The 22545-nt window shown below is 47.1% G+C and overlaps 1 protein-coding gene across 6 annotated transcripts; it reads right to left on the bottom strand.

Moving 5' to 3' along the window:
* Window positions 1-1463: 1463 nt before the first annotated feature.
* LOC112241429 (DENN domain-containing protein 1B) lies at window positions 1464-22333 on the bottom strand. Of its 6 annotated transcripts, none has more exons than XM_042313343.1 (18): window positions 22217-22333; window positions 20727-20807; window positions 20431-20511; window positions 17382-17435; window positions 14489-14599; window positions 12301-12401; window positions 11588-11633; window positions 10816-10917; window positions 10466-10591; window positions 9306-9407; window positions 8448-8541; window positions 5337-5377; window positions 5159-5215; window positions 4993-5028; window positions 4775-4894; window positions 3803-3900; window positions 3399-3600; window positions 1464-3313 (listed from the first exon to the last, which is right to left on the bottom strand). In XM_042313343.1, exons 2-18 carry the CDS (start codon window positions 20796-20798, stop codon window positions 2234-2236), a joined length of 2523 nt encoding a protein of 840 aa, XP_042169277.1. In that variant the 5' UTR covers window positions 20799-20807; window positions 22217-22333; the 3' UTR covers window positions 1464-2233. The 6 variants fall into 6 exon arrangements, with proteins under 6 accessions (XP_042169277.1, XP_042169276.1, XP_042169279.1 ...); XM_042313342.1 differs by lacking the exon at window positions 22217-22333 and adding an exon at window positions 21275-21388; XM_042313345.1 differs by lacking the exon at window positions 20431-20511.
* Between the last annotated feature and the right edge of the window lie 212 nt (window positions 22334-22545).

Below are 22545 nucleotides of genomic sequence, written 5' to 3'. Positions count from 1 at the left end.
CCGTAGACTTGGACAGACACACTGCCTCAAAGGGGCTGAATTCACCGGCCTGGCTCATGGCTGCTCTCCTACACTCTCTCTCTAGAGACAGGCACCCCTCACTGGCAGTCTGGCTGCTGTGTCCCCATTGGTCCAGATGTGAGAGCAGAGACCAGCAGTGTCTCCTCTAACCCTCAGGTGAGTGAGACATCTGTCTACCTACGGTCTGTGTCTCTGTCTACCTACGGTCTGTGTATCTGTCTACCTACGGTCTGTGTATCTGTCTGCCTACGGTCTATGTATCTGTCTGCCTACGGTCTGTGTATCTGTCTGCCTACGGTCTGTGTATCTGTCTGCCTGTGTACCTGCTTCTCTCTGTCATCCTCCTCCTCTCTCTCTGACTCAGGGCCCGTCGTCATGGAAATGGTGTTGTCGTTACCAAGGCCGTCGTGGGGGTTGTGGTCTGTGTTAGTCCCAGGCCTGGCCCTACTGCTGTGCCTGGCCCTGGTCCTGATGGGCTGTGTGATCAGGAAGAAGAGAAGGATGGAGGGAATGTATCGGCCCAGTGCGGAGGAGAGCAAACAGACCGGACCACGGGGGGCTGAGAGACCAGGCCTGCCCCTGCCCAAGGAGGAGAGACTCATCTGATACATGCACTTTAGCCTGGACGCTACACACACTCTCTTTTCCTTCTCTCTCTCTCTCACTACCATTGCCTCACTGTCCTCTACCCTGTACATGAAGCCAGAACGGGTTATTAGTGGTTATGTGTTGTGTAAAGTTATCTGTGGATGGAGTGTCTTGTTAAATATGCCTGAACATGCCTGGTGGATGTGCCATGTTCTCTCCAGTTTCTCCAACTGTGCTGATGTTGACATCAGTGTGTCAACAGGTGAATGCTGAATGCCCTGTCAGGGGTGTGTTGTTCACCTGTAGGTGGACTAGTTGTTGACATGATTACCTGTAGGTGGACTAGTTGTTTACCTGTAGGTGGACTAGTTGTTTACCTGTAGGTGGACTAGTTGTTTACCTGTAGGTGGACTAGTTGTTTACCTGTAGGTGGACTAGTTGTTTACCTGTAGGTGGACTAGTTGTTTACCTGTAGGTGGACTAGTTGTTTACCTGTAGGTGGACTAGTTGTTTACCTGTAGGTGGACTAGTTGTTTACCTGTAGGTGGACTAGTTGTTTACCTGTAGGTGGACTAGTTGTTTACCTGTAGGTGGACTAGTTGTTGATCATACAGAGAAAAGGGAATTTTAAAAGTTCCTCTATATGCAAAATGTCTCTTTATTATGGCAGTTATACTGTTACATGTGAACCAACTATGATTTAGGTGTATCCCGTGTATAAAGCATTAGTGTGTGTGTGTGTGTGTGTGTGTTTTATATCTTGAAAATGAAGAGAAGAATGGTAAGACACTATGAATGATTTCTAATGCACTTCTGATGATATTAACCATGTGAAAACAATAAAACTCCTCTCAAAAAGTATAAAACGTCCATTTATTCAGTGCATTGAGTTAATCTGTTCATGTTCCACAAGCTCCACCTGCTGGTCATCTAAGGACAATACAACCAGCGACATCAGTCAGAGGGATTGGACAGAACTGGTTCCTGAATGTCATGTGACATGATCAGTGGGTTATTCAACTGTGGTGTGAAGTACTTAAGTAAAAATACGTTCAAGTACTACTTAAGGTTTTTTTTTTTTTTGGTATCAAAACATTACTTTACTATTTTTGACAACTTTTACTTCACTACATTCTTTATGAAAATAATGTACTTTTTACTCCATACATTTTCCCTGATACCCAAACGTACTTGTTACATTCTGACAGGAAAATGGTCCATTTCACGCACTTATCAAGAGGACGTCCTTGTTCATCCCTACTACCGGATCTTGCCGACTCACTATACACAAATGCTTAGTTTGTAAATGATGTCTGAGTGTTCCCCTGGCTATCTGTAAATATATATATTTTAAAACAGAAAATGGTGCCGTCTGGTTTGCTTAACACAAGGAATGTTCAGATAGAAGTGTATGGTGTAGAACCGGAATTACTGTCTGTCGGTTAGAATATGGGATTGTGTCAATTCTATTCATTCTATTTCTACTTGCAACATTCAGAGCGCTTCATGTTCCTGAGTTTCACTTTCCATCCCAATTTCTTCTCTGACTCAAGGCCCTCAGTCTTTGAAAACTGCAAAATCATTGGCTGAGCTTTGCGCCACTCAAACAGTCCTGCACCAATCATCAAGCTTCAAATCTCTTCTTCAGCTCAGACACCTTGACAGGGGGTGGGTCTTCCTGCACTGTGGTGTTCCCCCCTGGTTCTGATTGGTTATTTATAGGCGTAGTCAAGACAGGGGTGGCTATGCCAGGTCCAGCTCTGTCATTCGGTGAGACCTGGGTGTTGTTGGGTTCCTGAGGGCAGCTCTTCTGTATAGTGTCCCAGGTCCGAGGAGTGTTGCTGGGCTTACTGGGTTTAGGCGAGCCCCTAGTCTGGGCCTTCCCATGGAGGGTTTGCACGGAGGCCGGTGACTGGATCAGTGCTACAGCAGATAGAGCACTGGGAGAAAGGGGTGTGTGTCCCACCTCTATTTCCTCCCCCTTTTCTTCTCTTTCTAGCTGACCCAGGGGTTGTTTAGAAGCATGGGTTGCTGTGCCGTTCTCAGGCCCAGGAAAAGCAGTGGTTTTGGGGGTGAGTCTGTCCCCTTCTCCCTGGTTGTCCTCCACTGCCCCGGCCCTAGACTCCGCACCCGGCCTTGGGCCTCTGTTCCTGGGTAATTCTCCTGGTGTCTTGGGGCCTCTCTCCTGCCCCTGGTTCTCCTCTTCTTGTTGGTCTTTACTTCTGTCATTCAGCATCTTCTCTCTCTCTTTCTCTCCCTCCACTTCTTTCCCCTTCCCATTCTCACCCACACATTCAGACTGAATCTCTGGCTCCATAGTGATGTCTTCATCCCTCTTCCTCTCCTCCATCTGTTGATCATCCTGCCCTCCTTGCCTCAGAACATTCCATCTCTCCATCCCCACCTCTTTCCTCTCTTTAAGCTCCTCTGCCTCCACCAACCCCTTTTCCATCTCCTCTCTCCTTCCCTCCTCTTCCCTCCTCTCTCCTCCCTCCTCTCTCCTCCCGTCCTCTCTTCTCCCTTGAGGTGTTTGTGATGCTTCCTCTGACAACGCCTGTCCCTCTCCTAGCCCATCAGAATCATCGGTCTGTTCTGGCCCCTCCCCCATGTAATGTAGCCCGTCCTCCAGGTTCCAGCTGTGCAGACTGCCACTCCCACCGATGGACACACCTAGACTTTCCTGACTGGGAGTGGCCAGGCCCCTCTGTTGACACACAAGGGTGAGGAGATGAGATGTCTGCGTGCTGTTTCTGTGTGTGTGTGTGTGTCCTGTCACGTGCTGTCCTCACCTGTCTGATGTAGTCAGTAGTATCAGGTCCAAACAGGTCTAGACTTCGTGTCCCGTAGAGCAGGCCGCGGTCATGGGAGCTCCGGGCACTCAGCGTGTCAAAGATCTCCCCCAGGAGGTCCATCTCCTCTGGGTCACACATACCAGAGTCTCCCCCCTCCTCCTCCTGGAGCTCTGGGTCTGCCACGGGGCCTGAGACAGCACTGATACACACATATGGACGAAGACACATTTTGGTTCCATCACTGTCTCTGACTCACTCACCCTCTCTCTCTTTCTCTCTCTCACTCCCTCACCCCTCTCTCACTCCCTCACCCCTCTCTCACTCCCTCACCCCTCTCTCACTCTCCTGCTCTCTCTCTCTCTCTCACACTCTCTCACTCTCTCTCTCTCTCTCTCTCTCACCTGTCCTGCCAGTCTTCCTCCCAGGTGTCTCTGTTCTCTTGTGTGTTCTCGTCGTCAAGGAGACAGCCTTGTTTGTTAACTGGACGACGGGGACGAGACTGACAGTACAACAGAACAAGACATAGGCATGACACAGCAAGACAGCAAAATCATCACAATAGAAGAGGTTAAGTTTATGATTGGTGGGTTGAATAATCCAATCCTAGATATGTGGTGATGATTAAATTCTACCTCCAGTGATTGGTCAAAAGTGTCCCCCAACCCACTCCTGTCTCAGTCTCCAGTATCTATGCTGCAATAGTCTATGTGCAGGGGGACTAGGGTCAGTCTTTTAAATCTAGTGTAATTCTCCTGTCTTATCTGGTGTCCTGTGTGAATTTAATTATGCTCCCTCTAATTCTCTCTCTTTCCCTCTCTCCCTTCCCTCCCGGAGGACCTGAGCCCTAGGACCATGCCTCAGGACTACCTGGCCTGATGTCTCCTGGCTGTCTCCAGTCCACCTTGTCGTGCTGCTGCTCCAGTTTCAACTGTTCTGCCTGCGGCTAGAAAACTCTAACCTGTTACCGCACCTGTTGCCTCGACCTCTGAATGCTCGGCTATAAAAAGCCAACTGACATTTACTCCTGAGGTACTGACCTGTTGCACCCTCTACAACCACTGTGATTATTATTGGACCCTGCTGGTCATCTATGAACGTTTGAACATCTTGAAGAACGATCTGGCTTTAATGGCCATGTTCTCTTATAATCTCCACCCGGCACAGCCAGAAGAGGACTGGCCACCCCTCAGAGCCTGGTTCCTCTCTAGGTTTCTTCCTAGGTTTTGGCCTTTCTAGGGAGTTTTTCCTAGCCACCGTGCTTCTACACCTGCATTGGGGTTTTAGCCTGGGTTTCTGTACAGCACATTGTGACATCAGCTGACGTAAAAAGGGCTTTATAAATACATGTGATTGATATTAGAGGCAGGTCTTACCTTCCCAAAGTGTTGTGTGATTGGTAAACGGCTCTGAAGGCAATCTGATTGTTTGCGGCGGTGTGTGTGTGTTCCGGACACGGAGTTGCCTCTCTTAAGGGAGAGAATCTCAACGTGCTCCTGCACATATATAGAGAGAGGATGAACACACACACACACACACACACACACACACACACACACACACACACACACTACAAAACAACAACAACACATACCTTGGGTGATAGAAAGTTCCTCAAGCCACGTTTGGCCTGAAAGAAAAGACAGAAAATAATTACTAGGAAACCAGATTTCACTAAGGGAGCACAAACACACACACTCACACACTCACACACACACAAACACACAAACACACACACACACACACACACACACACTTACCGACTTGTACATGTGAGTCTTAGACTTGACGTTAAGGATGAGAGCTCCTCCCCCTTTCTACCAACAGAGCAAAATAATCAGACAGACCAATCAGAACACCTCAGACATTATTTAACCAATAGCAAGTAAGTCTAAGAGATGTGTGTTGTGTAAAGGACAGAACACTGTAAATTCTTACCTTCAGGTTGCCCACCAGTTGATGATAGGCTTTGGTGCTTCCTGAGAGAGAGAGAGAGAGAGAGATATTACTTGTTCAGCAGTCTTATGGCTTTGGGGGTAGAAAGCTGTTACGGAGCCTTTTGGTCCTAGACTTGGTGGTCTGGTACCGTTTGCCATGCCGTAGCAGAGAGAACAGTCTATGACTTGGGTGACTGGAGTTTTTGACCATTTTTTGGGCCTTCGGTACCGAGTCAATGTGCGGGGGTGCAGGTCATTCGAGGTAATTTGTAAAGTGACTGCATAGCCTTCCTTTGACACCGCCTGGTATATAAGTCCTGGATGTCAGGAAGCTTGGCCCCAGTGATGTACTGGGCCATACGCACTACCCTCTGTAGCGCCTTACGATCAGATGCCGAGCAGTTGCCATACCAGGCGGTGATGCAACCGGCCAGGATGCTCTCGATGGTGCAGCTGTAAAACGTTTTGAGGATCTGGGGACCCATGCCAAATCTTTTCAGTCTCCCGAGGGGGGAAAAGGTGTTGTCGTGCCCTCTTCACAACTGACTTGGTGTGTTTGGACCATGATAATTCATTGGTGATGTGGACCCCAAGGAACTCGAAACTCTCGACCCGCTCCACTTCATCGCCGTCGATGTTAATGGGGGCCTTTTCCTATAGTCCACGATCAGCTCCTTTGTCACACTGCCAGGTCTCTGACCTCCTCCCTATAGGCTGTCTCGTTGTTGTCGGTGATCAGGCCTACAACTGTTGAGTCGTCAGCAAACTTAATGATGGTGTTGGAGTTGTGTTTGACCACGCAGTCATGGGTGAACAGGGAGTACAGAAGGGGACAAAGCACGCACACTTGAGGGTCCCCCGTGTTGAGGATCAGCGTGGCAGATTTGTCGTTGCCTACCCTTACCATCTGGGGGCGGCCCTTCAGAAAGTCCTGGATCCAGTTGCAGAGGGAGGTGTTTAGTCCCAGGGTCCTTAGCTTAGTGATGAGCTTTGTGGGTACTATGGTGTTGAACTCTGAGCTGTAGTCAATGAACAGCATTCTCACATAGGTGTTCCTTTTGTCCAGGTGGGAAAGGACAGTGTGGAGTGTGATTGAGATTGTGTCATCTGTGGATCTGTTGGGGTAGTATGCGATTTGGAGTGGGTCTAGGGTTTCTGGCATGATGGTGTTGTTGTGACCCATGAACAGCCTTTCAGAAAAACATCATGGCAACCGATGTGAGCTCTACGGCGGGTAATCATTTAGGCAGGTTACCTTCACTTTCTTGGGCATAGGGACTATGGTGTTCTGCTTGAAACATGTAGGTATTACAGACTCAGACAGGGAGAGGTTGAACATATCAGTGAAGACACTTGCCAGTTGGTCCCCACATGCTTTGAATACATGTCCTGGTAATCCGTCTGGCCACGCGGCTTTGTAAATGTTGACCTGTTTAAAGGTCTTGCTCACATCGACTACGGAGAGCGTGATCACACAGTCGTCAGCTGGTGCTCTCATGCATGCTCTAGTGTTGTTTGCCTCAAAGCGAGCATAAAAGGCATTTAGCTCGTCTGATAGGCTCGCGTCACTGGGCAGCTCGCGGCTGGGTTTCCCTTTGTCGTCTGTAAAGGTTTTGAAGCCCTGCCACATCAGACGACCGTCAGAGCCGGTAGAGTAGGATTCACTTTTAGTCCTGTATTGATGCTTTGCCTGTCTGAGGGCAGAGCAGCATTTCTTATAAGCGTCCAGATTAGTGTCCTGCTCCTTGAAAGCGGCAGCTCTAGCCTTTAGCTCGGTGTTGATGTTGCCTGTAATCCATGGCTTCTGGTTTGGGATATTTACATACTGTCACTGTGGGGACGTCGTCGATGCACTAATTGATATAGCTGGTGACTGAGGTGGTGTACTCCTCAATGTCATTGCATGAATCCTGGAACATATTCCCTGTCTGTAATAGCGAAACAGTCCTGTAGCTTAGCATCCGAGTCATCTGACCACTTCCATATTGAGAGAGTCACTGGTACTTCCTGATTTATTTTCCGCTTGTTAGCAGGAATCAGGAGGATAGAGTTCTGGTCAGATTTGCCAAATGGAGGGCGAGAGAGAGCTTTGTATGTGTCTCTGTGTGTGAAGTAAAGGTGGTCTAGAGTTAAAAAAAAATTTATCCTCTGGTTGTACATGTGATATGCTGGTAAAAATGAGGTAAAACAGATTTAAGTTTGCCTGCATTAAAGTCCCCGGCCACTAGGAGCACCGCTTCTGGATGAGCATGTTCTTGTTTGCTTATGGCCTTATACAGCTTGTTGAGTGTGGTCTTAGTGCCAGCATCAGTTTGTTGTGGAAAATAGACAGCTAAGGAAAATATAGATGAAAACTAGTGGTGTGGGGGCTGTGCTTTGGCAAAGTGGGTGGGGTTATATCCTTCCTGTTTGGCCCTGTCCGGGGGTGTCATCGGATGGGGCCACAGTGTCTCCTGACCCCTCCTGTCTCAGCCTCCAGTATTTATGCTGCAGTAGTTTATGTGTCAGGGGGCTAGGGTCAGTTTGTTATATCTGGAGTACTTCTCCTGTCCTATCTGGTGTCCTGTGTGAATTTAAGTATGCTCTCTCTAATTCTCTCTTTCTCTCTTTCTTTCTCTCTCTCAGAGGACCTGAGCCCTAGGACCATGCCTCAGGACTACCTGACATGATGACTCCTTGCTGTCCCCAGTCCACCTGGCCGTGCTGCTGCTCCAGTTTCAACTGTTCTGCCTTATTATTATTCGACCATGCTGGTCATTTATGAACATTTGAACATCTTGGCCATGTTCTGTTATAATCTCTACCCGGCACAGCCCGAAGAGGACTGGCCACCCCACATAGCCTGGTTCCTCTCTAGGTTTCTTCCTAGGTTTTGGCCTTTCTAGGGAGTTTTTCCTAGCCACCGTGCTTCTACACCTGCATTGCTTGCTGTTTGGGGTTTTAGGCTGGGTGTCTGTACAGCACTTTGAGATATAAGCTGATGTACAAAGGGCTATATAAATACATTTGATTTGATTTGATTTTGATTTGAACTAGATTGTTTGGCCAGCATCGGTTTGTGAGGACTTAAACACACGCAGACAGACAGATAGTCAGACAGACAGACAGACACCTGCTTCTGCTGTTCCACACTGTAGCATCTCTTGTTCAAACAGGTCGTCTGGCTCTATCCCTCTGTTCAGCAGCTCCAGACGTCCATCAATAAACTGAAAACCAAAACCCAGTCAATGAACCGCTGGTTTGTTAGTATATCATAGGGACTCCTATTCAACCCTGAGAAGATCATTCTACTGAATATCAATATGTTTCTAATAATAAACTTAGAACAGTTTGTTTTGTAATCCTGACAAAGACATAACAGTTGGATTGTTGTGATGAACACCTAAGGAAGTGGAGCTATATTGCAGAATGTGGATTATTGCAGAATGTGGATTATTGCAGAATGTGGATTATTGCAGAATGTGGATTATTGCAGAATGTGGATTATTTTCTATTGCTGATGGTCAGACATCCAGACTACAAAAGACATTTTGATGTTTGTATGTTGACTAGTTTTTCTTGTTTGTTTTACACCTCCATACTACGAGGACATTTGATATCCACATGTGTGTGTGCTACTTGTTCTCATGTTTGTTTTACACCTCCATACTACGAGGACATTTGATATCCACATGTGTGTGTGCTACTTGTTCTCATGTTTGTTTTACACCTCCATACTACGAGGACATTTGATATCCACATGTGTGTGTGCTACTTGTTCTCATGTTTGTTTTACACCTCCATACTACGAGGACATTTGCTATCCACATGTGTGTGTGCTACTTGTTCTCATGTTTGTTTTGTTATGGCATCTCCAGAACAACAGAGGGCAGCGTTCTGTCTTGAGACGAACTCACCTGTTGGAAGAGCTGCAGGAGGAGGAGGGCACTCATACTGACACACACACACACACACACACACACACAGGTACCTGTTTGAAGAGCTGCAGATGGACAGCACTCTGTAGGAACTGTCTCATACTGGGAGACCTGTGGTCCAGGAAAACCTCCTCACAGAACATGATCTGACCATTCTACAGAGAGAAATGAGGGAGGGAGGGAGGGAGAGAGAGAGAGAGAGTTGGTGAAGAGAAGACACTTTATTGAAACAGGTGTCTGTATATACAGTATTATAGAGTATTCTACAGAGAGAGATGAGGGAGGGAGGGAGGGAGAGAGAGAGTTGGTGAAGAGAAGACACTTTATTGAAACAGGTGTCTGTATATACAGTATTATAGAGTATTCTACAGTATTATTGCATACAGAATAAAAAGCATTTTCACATTATTATATTTTAATGTTATGTATTCTAACTGCGTTCCCAGAGTATTCCAGAGTATTATTGTTCTAACTGCGTTCCCAGAGTATTCCAGAGTATTATTGTTCTAACCGTGTACCCAGAGTATTACCATTCTAACCGTGTTCCCAGAGTATTACCATTCTAACCATGCACCCAGAGTATTCCAGAGTATTCCAGGGTATTATTGTTCTAACCGTGTTCCCAGAGTATTCCAGAGTATTATTGTTCTAACCGTGTACCCAGAGTATTATTGTTCTAACCGTGTTCCCAGAGTATTACCATTCTAACCATGCACCCAGAGTATTCCAGAGTATTCCAGGGTATTCCAGGGTATTATTGTTCTAACCGGGTTCCCAGAGTATTCCAGAGTATTATTGTTCTAACGGCGTTCCCAGAGTATTCCAGAGTATTATTGTTCTAACGGCGTTCCCAGAGTATTCCAGAGTATTATTGTTCTAACCGTGTACCCAGAGTATTACCATTCTAACCGTGTTCCCAGAGTATTACCATTCTAACCATGCACCCAGAGTATTCCAGAGTATTCCAGGGTATTCCAGGGTATTATTGTTCTAACCGTGTTCCCAGAGTATTACCATTCTAACCGTGTTCCCAGAGTATTCCAGAGTATTATTGTTCTAACCGTGTTCCCAGAGTATTCCAGAGTATTATTGTTCTAACTGTGCACCCAGAGTATTCCAGAGTATTATTGTTCTAACTGTGCACCCAGAGTATTCCAGAGTATTATTGTTCTAACTGCGTTCCCAGAGTATTCCAGAGTAGTATTGTTCTAACCGTGTGTCCCTTCAGAGCGTCTCCATATCCTCCAAACAGCAGAGCCTGAGCCCTGAGGAAGGCCTTGGCCACGCCCACACCTGCTGACGCTGCCTGACGTTTCAGACACAACTTCAGACCTGATACCTGGTACACATACACAGTACACACACACACACACGTTGTTACATAGACACATTGTTACACAGACACACAAGTCCACATGCAAGTTACACACACACATCTAAACTTGCTTACTTGCTCAAATGCACAGATTCGTGAAAGCAGGCATGCAAACACACACACACACACACACACACACACACACACACACACACACACACACACACACACACAGACATTCACATTACCACATCTGCTGGTATCTTCTTCAGGTCTTCGAAGGGAGACTCTATAGTGTTGGTGTCTACATTCAGAATCACCACGTCCTCTAACCCCCGGCTTCTCACTCTCTGGATCAATACATCAACACATTAATCAATACATCAATACATCAATCAACTAATCAATCAATCAGTCAGTCAACTAATCAATCAATCAGTCAGTCAACAAACCAACCAGTCAACTAATCAATCAATCAGTCAGTCAACAAACCAACCAATCAACTAATCAATCAATCAATCAGTCAGTCAACAAACCAACCAATCAACTAATCAATCAATCAGTCAGTCAACAAACCAACCAATCAACTAATCAATCATTCAGTCAGTCAACAAACCAACCAATCAACTAATCAATCAATCAGTCAGTCAACAAACCAACCAATCAACTAATCAATCATTCAGTCAGTCAACAAACCAACCAATCAACTAATCAATCAATCAGTCAGTCAACCAACCAACCAATCAACTAATCAATCAGTCAGTCAACCAACCAACCAATCAACTAATCAATCAATCAATCAATCAGTCAGTCAACAAACCAACTAATCAATCAGTCAGTCAGTAAGTCCACAAAAACAGTCTGTCCGTCTGTCCATCAGTCAGTTATTATCCGATGTGGTCTCACAGTATACTGTATACTGTATGATTCATACTGCCCTGCAGGTCCTGGCTGCTTGTCAGAGGGATGAAATACCATTAGATCCTTATGGAAACCATGGAGACGCTGTAGTTACTGTACCTCTGTCAGACTGGAGTGGACTCCTATGAGGAAGGGCATCGGAGCACTGAGAGACAGACAGACAGAGAGAGAGCGGTTGAGTGCTTTAACATATACATATCTGTGTGTGTGTGTGTGTTCTCTCTCTGACCAGCAGTAGTCCAGTAGGTGTGTGTGTGTGTGTGTGTTTTCTCTATCTCTGACCAGCAGTAGTCCAGTAGGTGTGTGTGTGTTCTCTCTCTCTGACCAGCAGTAGTCCAGTGTGTGTGTGTGTGTGTGTTCTCTCTCTCTGACCAGCAGTAGTCCAGTAGGTGTGTGTGTGTTCTCTCTCTCTGACCAGCAGTAGTCCAGTAGGTGTGTGTGTGTGTGTTTCTCTCTCTCTGACCAGCAGTAGTCCAGTAGGTGTGTGTGTGTGTGTGTTTCTCTCTCTCTGACCAGCAGTAGTCCAGTAGGTGTGTGTGTGTGTGTTCTCTCTCTCTGACCAGCAGTAGTCCAGTAGGTGTGTGTTGTGTGTGTCTCTCTCTGACCAGCAGTAGTCCAGTAGGTGGTGTGTGTGTGTTCTCTCTCTCTGACCAGCAGTAGTCCAGTAGGTGTGTGTGTGTGTGTGTGTTTTCTCTCTCTCTGACCAGCAGTAGTCCAGTAGGTGTGTGTGTGTGTGTTTTCTTTCTCTCTGACCAGCAGTAGTCCAGTAGGTGTGTGTGTGTGTGTGTGTGTGTGTTTTCTCTCTCTCTGACCAGCAGTAGTCCAGTAGGTGTGGGGGCAGGACAGGTATGAAGATGTGTTGCCAGTACATGGGGTAGAGCACAGCACTGAGGGCATGAACACACGCTGTCAGGGAGGGAGAGGAGTGGGAGAGAGGGGGGAGGGAGAGAAGAGGTGGGAGGGAGAGACAGAGGGGGAGAGAGAGAGAGAGGGGGGAGAGGTGGGAGGAGAGAGAGAGGTGGGAGGGAGGGAGACAGAGGGAGGGAGAGAGAGGGAGGGGAGAGAGAGAGGTGGAAGGGAGGGAGGGAGGTGGGAGGGAGGGAGGGAGAGGTGGGAGGGAGGGAGAGGGGGGGTGAGAGAGAGAGGTGGGAGAGGGAGAGGTGGAAGGGAGGGAGACAGAGGTGGGAGGGAGAGACAGAGGGGGGAGAGTGGGAGGGAGGGAGAGAGGTGGGAGGGAGGAGAGAGGTGGGAGGGAGAGACAGAGGGTGAGAGAGGGAGGGAGAGAGGGGTGGGAGAGAGAGGTGGGAGGGAGGAGAGAGGTGGGAGGGAGGGAGAGAGGTGGGAGGGAGAGACAGAGGTGGGAGGGAGGGAGAGAGGGGAGGGAGAGAGGTGGGAGGGAGGGAGAGAGGTGGGAGGGAGGGAGAGAGGTGGGGGAGGGAGAGAGGTGGGAGGGAGGGAGAGAGGTGGGAGGGAGGGAGTGGGAGGGAGGGAGGAGAGAGGTGGGAGGGAGGGAGAGAGGTGGGTGGGAGGGAGAGAGAGAGGTGGGAGGGAGGGAGAGAGGTGGGAGGGAGGACAGGGAGGGGTGGGAGGAGGGAGAGAGGTGGGAGGGAGGGAGGTGGGAGGGAGGGAGAGAGAGGGTGGGAGGGAGAGAGAGAGGGGTGGGAGGGAGGGAGAGAGAGAGGGAGGAGGGTGGGAGGGAGGGAGAGAGAGAGGGTGGGAGGGAGGGAGAGGTGGGAGGGAGAGAGAGGGGAGAGAGAGAGAGGGAGGGAGAGAGGTGGGAGGGAGGGAGGTGGGAGGGAGGGAGAGGTGGGAGGGAGAGAGGGGGGGGGAGAGAGGTGGGAGAGAGAGGGTGGGAGGGAGAGAGGGTGGGGGAGGGAGAGGTGGGAGGGAGGGAGAGTGGGAGGGAGGGAGAGGGTGGGAGGAGAGGGGAGAGAGAGGTGGGAGGGAGAGAGAGAGGTGGGAGGGAGGAGAGGGAGAGGGGGAGGGAGGGAGAGAGGTGGGAGGGAGGGAGAGGTGGGAGGGAGGGAGAGAGGTGGGAGGGAGGGAGAGAGGTGGGAGGGAGGGAGAGAGGTGGGAGGGAGAGGTGGGGAGGGAGAGAGGTGGGAGAGGGTGGGAGGGAGGAGAGAGGTGGGAGGGAGGGAGAGAGGTGGGAGGGAGAGAGGGAGAGAGGTGGGAGGGAGAGAGAGAGGTGGGAGGGAGGGAGAGAGGTGGGAGGGAGGGAGAGAGGTGGGAGGGAGGGAGAGAGGTGGGAGGGAGGGAGAGAGGTGGGAGGGAGGAGGTGGGAGGGAGAGAGGGGGAGGGAGGGAGAGAGGTGGGAGGGAGGGAGAGACAGGGAGGGGTGGGAGGGAGGGAGAGAGGTGGGAGGGAGGGAGGGAGGGGGAGGGAAGGGAGGGAGAGAGGTGGGAGGGAGGGAGAGAGGTGGGAGGGAGGAGGTGGGAGGGAGGGAGAGAGGTGGGAGGGAGGGTGGGAGGGAGAGAGGAGGTGGGAGGGAGAGGTGGGAGGGAGGGAGGTGGGAGGGAGGGAGAGAGAGGGTGGGAGGGAGAGAGAGAGGGTGGGAGGGAGGGAGGAGGTGGGAGGGAGAGAGGTGGGAGGGAGAGAGAGAGGTGGGAGGGAGGGAGAGGTGGGAGGGAGAGAGGAGAGGGGGGTGGGAGGGAGGGAGAGAGGTGGGAGGGAGAGAGAGAGGAGGTGAGGGAGAGAGAGAGGGAGGGAGGGAGGGAGGAGAGGGTGGGGGAGGGAGGAGAGAGAGAGAGGTGGGAGGGAGGGAGAGAGAGAGTGGGAGGGAGGGAGCCCAATCAGAACAGCATACATTTATGTTAGAAATTACGGAAAGCAACTTTTGAGAAAGGGTTGAATTAAGTTTTGTGTGTTGTTGAGAAAGTGTGTGTTAAGTTGTGTGTGTGTGTGTTGTGTGTGTGTGTGTGTGTGTGTGTGTGTGTGTGTGTGTGTGTGTGTGTGTGTGTGTGTGTGTGTGTGTGTGTGTGTGTGTGTGCGTATCCTCACTGTGCTGAGTTTGCTGGAGAGGATGAGGATGCGTCTCTCAAACAACATGCTGGCATAGAGCTGGAGGAGGTTAGACACATCTACCGCTACCACCAACTCTGTCAGGTTCCTCTGTAGCACACACACACACACACACCACAGTATTAAAACAATAGGTACCACTTAACTTAAAGCATTCAGGTACCGCTGTACTGTAAGACCTGTCGTTACCATGGAGACTTTATAATGTCTTATCTTCCTGTAGTGATCTCTCTGTCAACGTCAAGACAGGGGTCATCTATGAGATGTATAGTATAATCAATGTTAAGATGGGTCTTCTATGAGATGTATAGTATAATCAATGTTAAGACAGGGGTCATCTATGAGATGTATAGTATAATCAATGTTAAGACAGGGGTCATCTATGAGATGTATAGTATAATCAATGTTAAGACAGGGGTCATCTATGAGATGTATAGTATAATCAATGTTAAGACAGGGGTCATCTATGAGATGTAAAATCAATGTTAGACAGGGGTCATCTATGAGATGTAAAATCAATGTTAAGACAGGGGTCATCTATGAGATGTAAAATCAATGTCAGGACAGGGGTCAGTCAATGTTAAGACAGGGGTCATCTATGAGATGTATAGTATAGTCAACGTCAAGACAGGGGTCATCTATGAGATGTAAAATCAATGTTAAGACAGGGGTCATCTATGAGATGTATAGTATAGTCAATGTTAAGACAGGGGTCATCTATGAGATGTAAAATCAATGTTAAGACAGGGGTCATCTATGAGATGTATAGTATAGTCAACGTCAAGACAGGGGTCATCTATGAGATGTATAGTCAATGTTAAGACAGTGGTTATCTATGAGATGTATATACTATCACTGGAAACTGACTAATTGCCTTGAGCATATTTTAGTATGTTTTTACTCATATAAGTAGCCTAGCAACAGTAAAGAATGTGTAAAGGGTGCCAGTCTCTAAACAGGATCTTTCCATAATGGTGAGGTAGGAGGCATGTGTTAGAGCTAATAGATTGTAAACCACTGCCCTGTAGCACTGTCTTATAGCTGTTTTATATCATTATATTATCTCTATATGTTATAGCTTCGCTGTTCTATGTCATTATATTATCTCTGTATGTTATAGCTTCACTGTTTTATATCATTATACAGTATCATCTCTGTATGTTATAGCTTCACTGTTCTGTATCATTATATTATCTCTGTATGTTATAGCTTCACTGTTCTATGTCATTATATTATCTCTGTATGTTATAGCTTCACTGTTCTATGTCATTATATTATCTCTGTATGTTATAACTTCACTGTTCTGTATCATTATATTATCTCTGTATGTTATAGCTTCACTGTTCTATGTCATTATATTATCTCTGTATGTTATAGCTTCACTGTTTTATATCATTATACAGTATCATCTCTGTATGTTATAGCTTCACTGTTCTATATCATTATATTATCTCTGTATGTGATAACTTCACTTTTACAGTTCATTATATTATCCCTGTATGTGATAGCTTCACTTTTATAGTTCATTACATTATCTCTGTATGTTATGCATCATTATATCCACTTGACTGTGAATAGATTGCTTATTCTCAGAAATAGCTCTTTGTGTCTGAGAAGGATAATTATCTGGTGGACTGTGGCAGGCTGCCAGAATGTGCACTCCCTAGTCTCAAAGCCTCTCCTGACTGATAAGAAGTGGACTGTGGCAGGCTGCCAGAATGTGCACTCCCTAGTCTCAAAGCCTCTCCTGACTGATAAGAAGTGGACTGTGGCAGGCTGCCAGAATGTGCACTCCCTAGTCTCAAAGCCTCTCCTGACTGATAAGAAGTGGACTGTGGCAGGCTGCCTGACTGATAAGAAGTGGACTATGGCAGGCTGCCAGAATGTGCTCTCCCTAGTCTCAAAGCCTCTCCTGACTGATAAGAAGTAGACTGTGGCAGGCTGCCAGAATGTGCACTCCCTAGTCTCAAAGCCTCTCCTGACTGATAAGAAGTGGACTGTGGCAGACTGCCAGAATGTGCTCTCCCTAGTCTCAAAGCCTCTCCTGACTGATAAGAAGTGGACTGTGGCAGACTGCCAGAATGTGCACTCCCTAGTCTCAAAGCCTCTCTGACTGATAAGAAGTGGACTATGGCAGGCTGCCAGAATGTGCTCTCCCTAGTCTCAAAGCCTCTCCTGACTGATAAGAAGTGGACTGTGGCAGACTGCCAGAATGTGCTCTCCCTAGTCTCAAAGCCTCTGATAAGAAGACAGGGAGGTGGGTGGAGGAGAACCGAAGGTTCTGGACTCAAACTGTGTTTGACTTGAATTTGTAGCAGAACTTAGAACCAAACACTATTATCAATGTACCAACAGCAGTAGCATTATGGTTCAGATACACTGTAGATCAAACTCATTCCATGGAGGGCCTCGTGTCTACTGGATTATGTTTTTTCCTTTCAATTAAGACCGAGACAAGCAGGTGGGGGGAGTTTCTTACTAATTAAGGACCTTACTTCATCAATCAAGTTCAAGGTAAGAGAAATGAACAGCAGACACTCAGCCCTCCATGGAATGAGTTTGACGCGTAGATGATTACAACAGTTTATTATAGTGACAGCCAACTAACACTGTCAGGGATGGAGGGGAGCCCTCTGGGGTCAGGGTCAGGGTCAGGGTCAGGATCAGGGTCAGGGTCAGAGTTAGGGTTAGGGTCAGGATCAGGGTCAGGGTTAGGATCAGGATCAGGGTCAGTGTCAGGGTCAGGGTTAGGATCAGGATCAGGGTTAGGGTTAGGATCAGGATCAGTGTTAGGTTCAGGATCAGGGTCAGGGTCAGGGTCAGGGTCAGGGTTAGGGTCAGGGTTAGTGTATTACAGTGACAGCAGACTCACACTCTCAGGGATGGAAGGGAGTCCTCTGGGGTCTGGAGCGATGAAGTACGGGACCTGGGGAAGAAGGGAACAAGAAGCAGTTAGTGTCCATCCCAAATGGCACCCTATTCCAGAAGTGTACTATTTCTGACCATGGTGCATAGGGCTCTATGCAGGGAATAGGATGCCATTTGAGGTGCAGTCCTAGTCAGAAAGAACAACATCTGGGTGTATGTTAGTACTGGTAGACCCATCATGATCCTGTTATCAGGTCTGGTTCTGAGAGATGATCTTGAGAGAACCAGGGTTCACCGAGTGACCAGATGATTTAGATTTTTAATTTGTCTAGTTTTAGGTGTTAACTATGTCTTGGTTTAGTAGTAGATTAGGTTATAGGTGCTAATCCAGATTAGGTTATAGGTGCTAATCCAGACCAGGTTATAGGTTATAGGTGTTAATCCAGACCAGGTTATAGGTGTTAATCCAGACCAGGTTATAGGTTCTAGGTGTTAATCCAGACCAGGTTATAGGTTCTAGGTGTTAATCCAGACCAGGTTATAGGTTATAGGTGTTAATCCAGACCAGGTATTAGGTTATAGGTGCTAATCCAGGCCAGGTTATAGGTGTTAATCCAAACCAGGTTATAGGTTCTAGGTGTTAATCCAGACCAGGTTATAGGTTATAGGTGTTAATCCAGACCAGGTATTAGGTTATAGGTGCTAATCCAGACCAGGTTATAGGTGTTAATCCAGACCAGGTTATAGCTTCTAGGTGTTAATCCAGACCAGGTTATACAGTGCCTTGCAGAAGTATTCGGCCCCCTTGAACTTTGCGACCTTTTGCCACATTTCAGGCTTCAAACATAAAGATATAAAACTGTATTTTTTTGTGAAGAATCAACAACAAGTGGGACACAATCATGAAGTGGAACGACATTTATTGGATATTTCAAACTTTTTTAACAAATCAAAAACTGAAAAATTGGGCGTGCAAAATTATTCAGCCCCCTTATTAAGTTAATACTTTGTAGCGCCACCTTTTGCTGCGATTACAGCTGTAAGTCGCTTGGGGTATGTCTCTATCAGTTTTGCACATCGAGAGACTGACATTTTTTCCCATTCCTCCTTGCAAAACAGCTCGAGCTCAGTGAGGTTGGATGGAGAGCATTTGTGAACAGCAGTTTTCAGTTCTTTCAACAGATTCTCGATTGGATTCAGGTCTGGACTTTGACTTGGCCATTCTAACACCTGGATATGTTTATTTTTGAACCATTCCATTGTAGATTTTGCTTTATGTTTTGGATCATTGTCTTGTTGGAAGACAAATCTCCGTCCCAGTCTCAGGTCTTTTGCAGACTCCATCATTCTTCCAGAATGGTCCTGTATTTGGCTCCATCCATCTTCCCATCAATTTTAACCATCTTCCCTGTCCCTGCTGAAGAAAAGCAGGCCCAAACCATGATGCTGCCACCACCATGTTTGACAGTGGGGATGGTGTGTTCAGGGTGATGAGCTGTGTTGCTTTTACGCCAAACATAACGTTTTGCATTGTTGCCAAAAAGTTCAATTTTGGTTTCATCTGACCAGAGCACCTTCTTCCATATGTTTGGTGTGTCTCCCAGGTGGCTTGTGGCAAACTTTAAACAACACTTTTTATGGATATCTTTAAGAAATGGCTTTCTTCTTGCCACTCTTCCATAAAGGCCAGATTTGTGCAATATACGACTGATTGCTGTCCTATGGACAGAGTCTCCCACCTCAGCTGTAGATCTCTGCAGTTCATCCAGAGTGATCATGGGCCTCTTGGCTGCATCTCTGATCAGTCTTCTCCTTGTATGAGCTGAAAGTTTAGAGGGACGGCCAGGTCTTGGTAGATTTGCAGTGGTCTGATACTCCTTCCATTTCAATATTATCGCTTGCACAGTGCTCCTTGGGATGTTTAAAGCTTGGGAAATCTTTTTGTATCCAAATCCGGCTTTAAACTTCTTCACAACAGTATCTCGGACCTGCCTGGTGTGTTCCTTGTTCTTCATGATGCTCTCTGCGCTTTTAACGGACCTCTGAGACTATCACAGTGCAGGTGCATTTATACGGACACTTGATTACACACAGGTGGATTGTATTTATCATCATTAGTCATTTAGGTCAACATTGGATCATTCAGAGATCCTCACTGAACTTCTGGAGAGAGTTTGTTGCACTGAAAGTAAAGGGGCTGAATAATTTTGCACGCCCAATTTTTCAGTTTTTTATTTGTTAAAAAAGTTTGAAATATCCAATAAATGTCGTTCCACTTCATGATTGTGTCCCACTTGTTGTTGATTCTTCACAAAAAAATACAGTTTTATATCTTTATGTTTGAAGCCTGAAATGTGGCAAAAGGTCGCAAAGTTCAAGGGGGCCGAATACTTTCGCAAGGCACTGTAGGTTTTAGGTGTTAATCCAGATCAGGTTATAGGTTATAGGTTATAGGTGTTAATCCAGACCAGGTTATAGGTTATAGGTGTTAATCCAGACCAGGTTATAGGTTATAGGTTATAGGTGTTAATCCAGACCAGGTTATAGGTTATAGGTGTTAATCCAGACCAGGTTCTAGGTTCTAGGTGTTAATCCAGACCAGGTTTTAGGTGTTAATCCAGATCAGGTTTTAGGTTCTAGGTGTTAGTGCAGCAGACCAGTTTTAAGGTTCTAGTAGGTGTTAGTCCAGACCAGGTTTTAGGTTCTAAGTGTTATGATGGACCAGGTTTTAGTTTCTAGCTGTTAGCCCAGACCAATTTTTAGGTTCTAGATGTTAGTCCAGACCATGCTTTAGGTTCTCGGTGTTAAAACAGACCAGGTTTTAGGTTCTAGGTGTTAGTCCAGACCAGGTTTTAGGTTCTAGGTGTTAGTCCAGACCAGGTTTTAGGTTCTAGGTGTTAGTCCAGACCAGATTTTAGGTTCTAGGTGTTAGTCCAGACCAGGCTTTAGTTCTCGGTGTTAAAACAGACCAGGTCTTAGGTTCTAGTTGTTAGTCCAGACCAGGTGTTAGGTTCTAGGTGTTAGTCCAGACCTAGCAGGGTTCCAGGACTCACCCCTTCCTGCCCCTTCCCTGGGGTGAGGGGGGCATGTCCAGGAGGGCGGGGCATCTCTGTCCTGACCAATAGCTTCTCTCCCTCAGAGAGAAACACAACACACTACCACACAGCCCAGAAAACCCCTCTATCTAATAACAAATCCACACGATACACTAAAACACAGAAAACAGTTTAAATGACAACCGCGTAATGTAATATGATTGTGTTTCCTATATAATGGGTTGGAATTGGAATTTCCACTTGGAATTAGAATTGATGGGACAGTTGTGGTGAATAGACTTGTTGAGGCTTACCAGCTGCAGAGTGACAGAGCCGACAGCCAATGGCAGGGGATGTGTGTAGAGGGCGCCCAGCAGTTCTCGCATCTCATTGGTCTGTTGAGAAGCAAGCGATACTCATGAAACACTATTGAAATACTTTTGAAACACTAATGAAATACTAATGAAATGCTTATGAAATACTAATTAAATGCTTATGAAATACTAATGAAATGCTTATGAAATACTAATGAAATGCTTATGAAATACTAATGAAATTGACTTGACAAATAAAAGCCAGGATAATGTGTGAAGGAACTTGATTGTAAAGAACTGTCGACACAATACAGTCCAGGATAAAGTAGGGGTGTCAAACTCATCCCATGAAAACAATTAAGATGTTTTATTGTCACACACCAGGTAGGTGCAGTGACGTGTTGCTTTACAGGCTCCGTAATAGTAGTGCAGCGCCCCTGGAGTAAATTAGGGTTTAGTGCCTTGTTCAAGGCCACATCGACAGATTGCTCACCTTGTCGGCCAGGGGATTTTGGTCAGATAGTCAGCCAGGTTATTAAGAGACTCACCTGTCCCTTGGTCAGATAGTCAGCCAGGTTATTAAGAGACTCACCTGTCCCTTGGTCAGATAGTCAGCCAGGTTATTAAGAGACTCACCTGTCCCTTGGTCAGATAATCAGCCAGGTTATTAAGAGAGATAGTCAGCCAGGTTATTAAGAGACTCACCTGTCCCTTGGTCAGATAGTCAGCCAGGTTATTAAGAGACTCACCTGTCCCTTGGTCAGATAGTCAGCCAGGTTATTAAGAGACTCACCTGTCCCTTGGTCAGATAGTCAGCCAGGTTATTAAGAGACTCACCTGTCCCTTGGTCAGATAGTCAGCCAGGTTATTAAGAGACTCACCTGTCCCTTGGTCAGATAGTCAGCCAGGTTATTAAGAGACTCACCTGTCCCTTGGTCAGATAGTCAGCCAGGTTATTAAGAGACTCACCTGTCCCTTGGTCAGATAGTCAGCCAGGTTATTAAGAGACTCACCTGTCCCTTGGTCAGATAGTCAGATTAGTCAGCCAGATTCAGCCAGGTTATTAAGAGACTCACCTGTCCCTTGGTCAGATAGTCAGCCAGGTTATTAAGAGACTCACCTGTCCCTTGGTCAGATAGTCAGCCAGGTTATTAAGAGACTCACTCACCCAGGTGTCCCTTGGTCAGATAGTCAGCCAGGTTATTAAGAGACTCACCTGTCCCTTGGTCAGATAGTCAGCCAGGTTATTAAGTTGTCAGAAGTTTGTAAAACACCTCAAACCAAGGTAGGTAGCTACAACACACAATTACACATATTATGACTGTAGTGTATGGTTAATGTTGTCACTAAATACAGACTGATACACACACACACACACACACACACACACACACACACACACACACACACACACACACACACACACACACACACACACACACACACACACACACACACACACACACACACACACACACACACACTCTTACCTAAGCATACAGAGGCAGGTGTGTGAGCTGCTGGTGAGACGACAGAAGCCGAAGCGTTGGCATCCCTCCAAGTCAGTCAACACAAAGGTGAAGTGTTGCACTGCTACCACATCTCTCACTCTGATGGAGGAGGAGGAACGGGGAGGAGGAGGAGGAGGAGGGGGGAGGAGGGAGGAGGAGGGGGGGAGGAGGAGGAGGAAGAGGAGGAGGAGGAAGGAGGAGGAGGTGGAGGAGGGAGGGAGGAGAAGGAGGAGGGAGGAGGAGGGTAGGGGGAGGAGGATGGAAGGGTGGATGAAGTGAGGAAGAAAAGGATGGATGGAGGGAGGGAG

Source organism: Oncorhynchus tshawytscha, unplaced genomic scaffold (assembly GCF_018296145.1).
Source record: "Oncorhynchus tshawytscha isolate Ot180627B unplaced genomic scaffold, Otsh_v2.0 Un_contig_6661_pilon_pilon, whole genome shotgun sequence".
Taxonomy (NCBI): domain Eukaryota; kingdom Metazoa; phylum Chordata; class Actinopteri; order Salmoniformes; family Salmonidae; genus Oncorhynchus; species Oncorhynchus tshawytscha.
This window is presented reverse-complemented; position numbering and strand designations above follow the sequence as displayed.

Coding starts and splice junctions, on each gene's coding strand:
- LOC112241429 (XM_042313343.1), bottom strand. CDS start 20,798: ATGCGAGAACTGCTGGGCGCCCTCTACACACATCCCCTGCCATTGGCT. Junction 11,634..12,300: donor CACCTACTGGACTACTGCTG/GTCAGAGAGAGA, acceptor TCTGTCTCTCAG/TGCTCCGATGCCCTTCCTCA. Junction 3,901..4,774: donor TCACACAACACTTTGGGAAG/GTAAGACCTGCC, acceptor TTGTACTGTCAG/TCTCGTCCCCGTCGTCCAGT.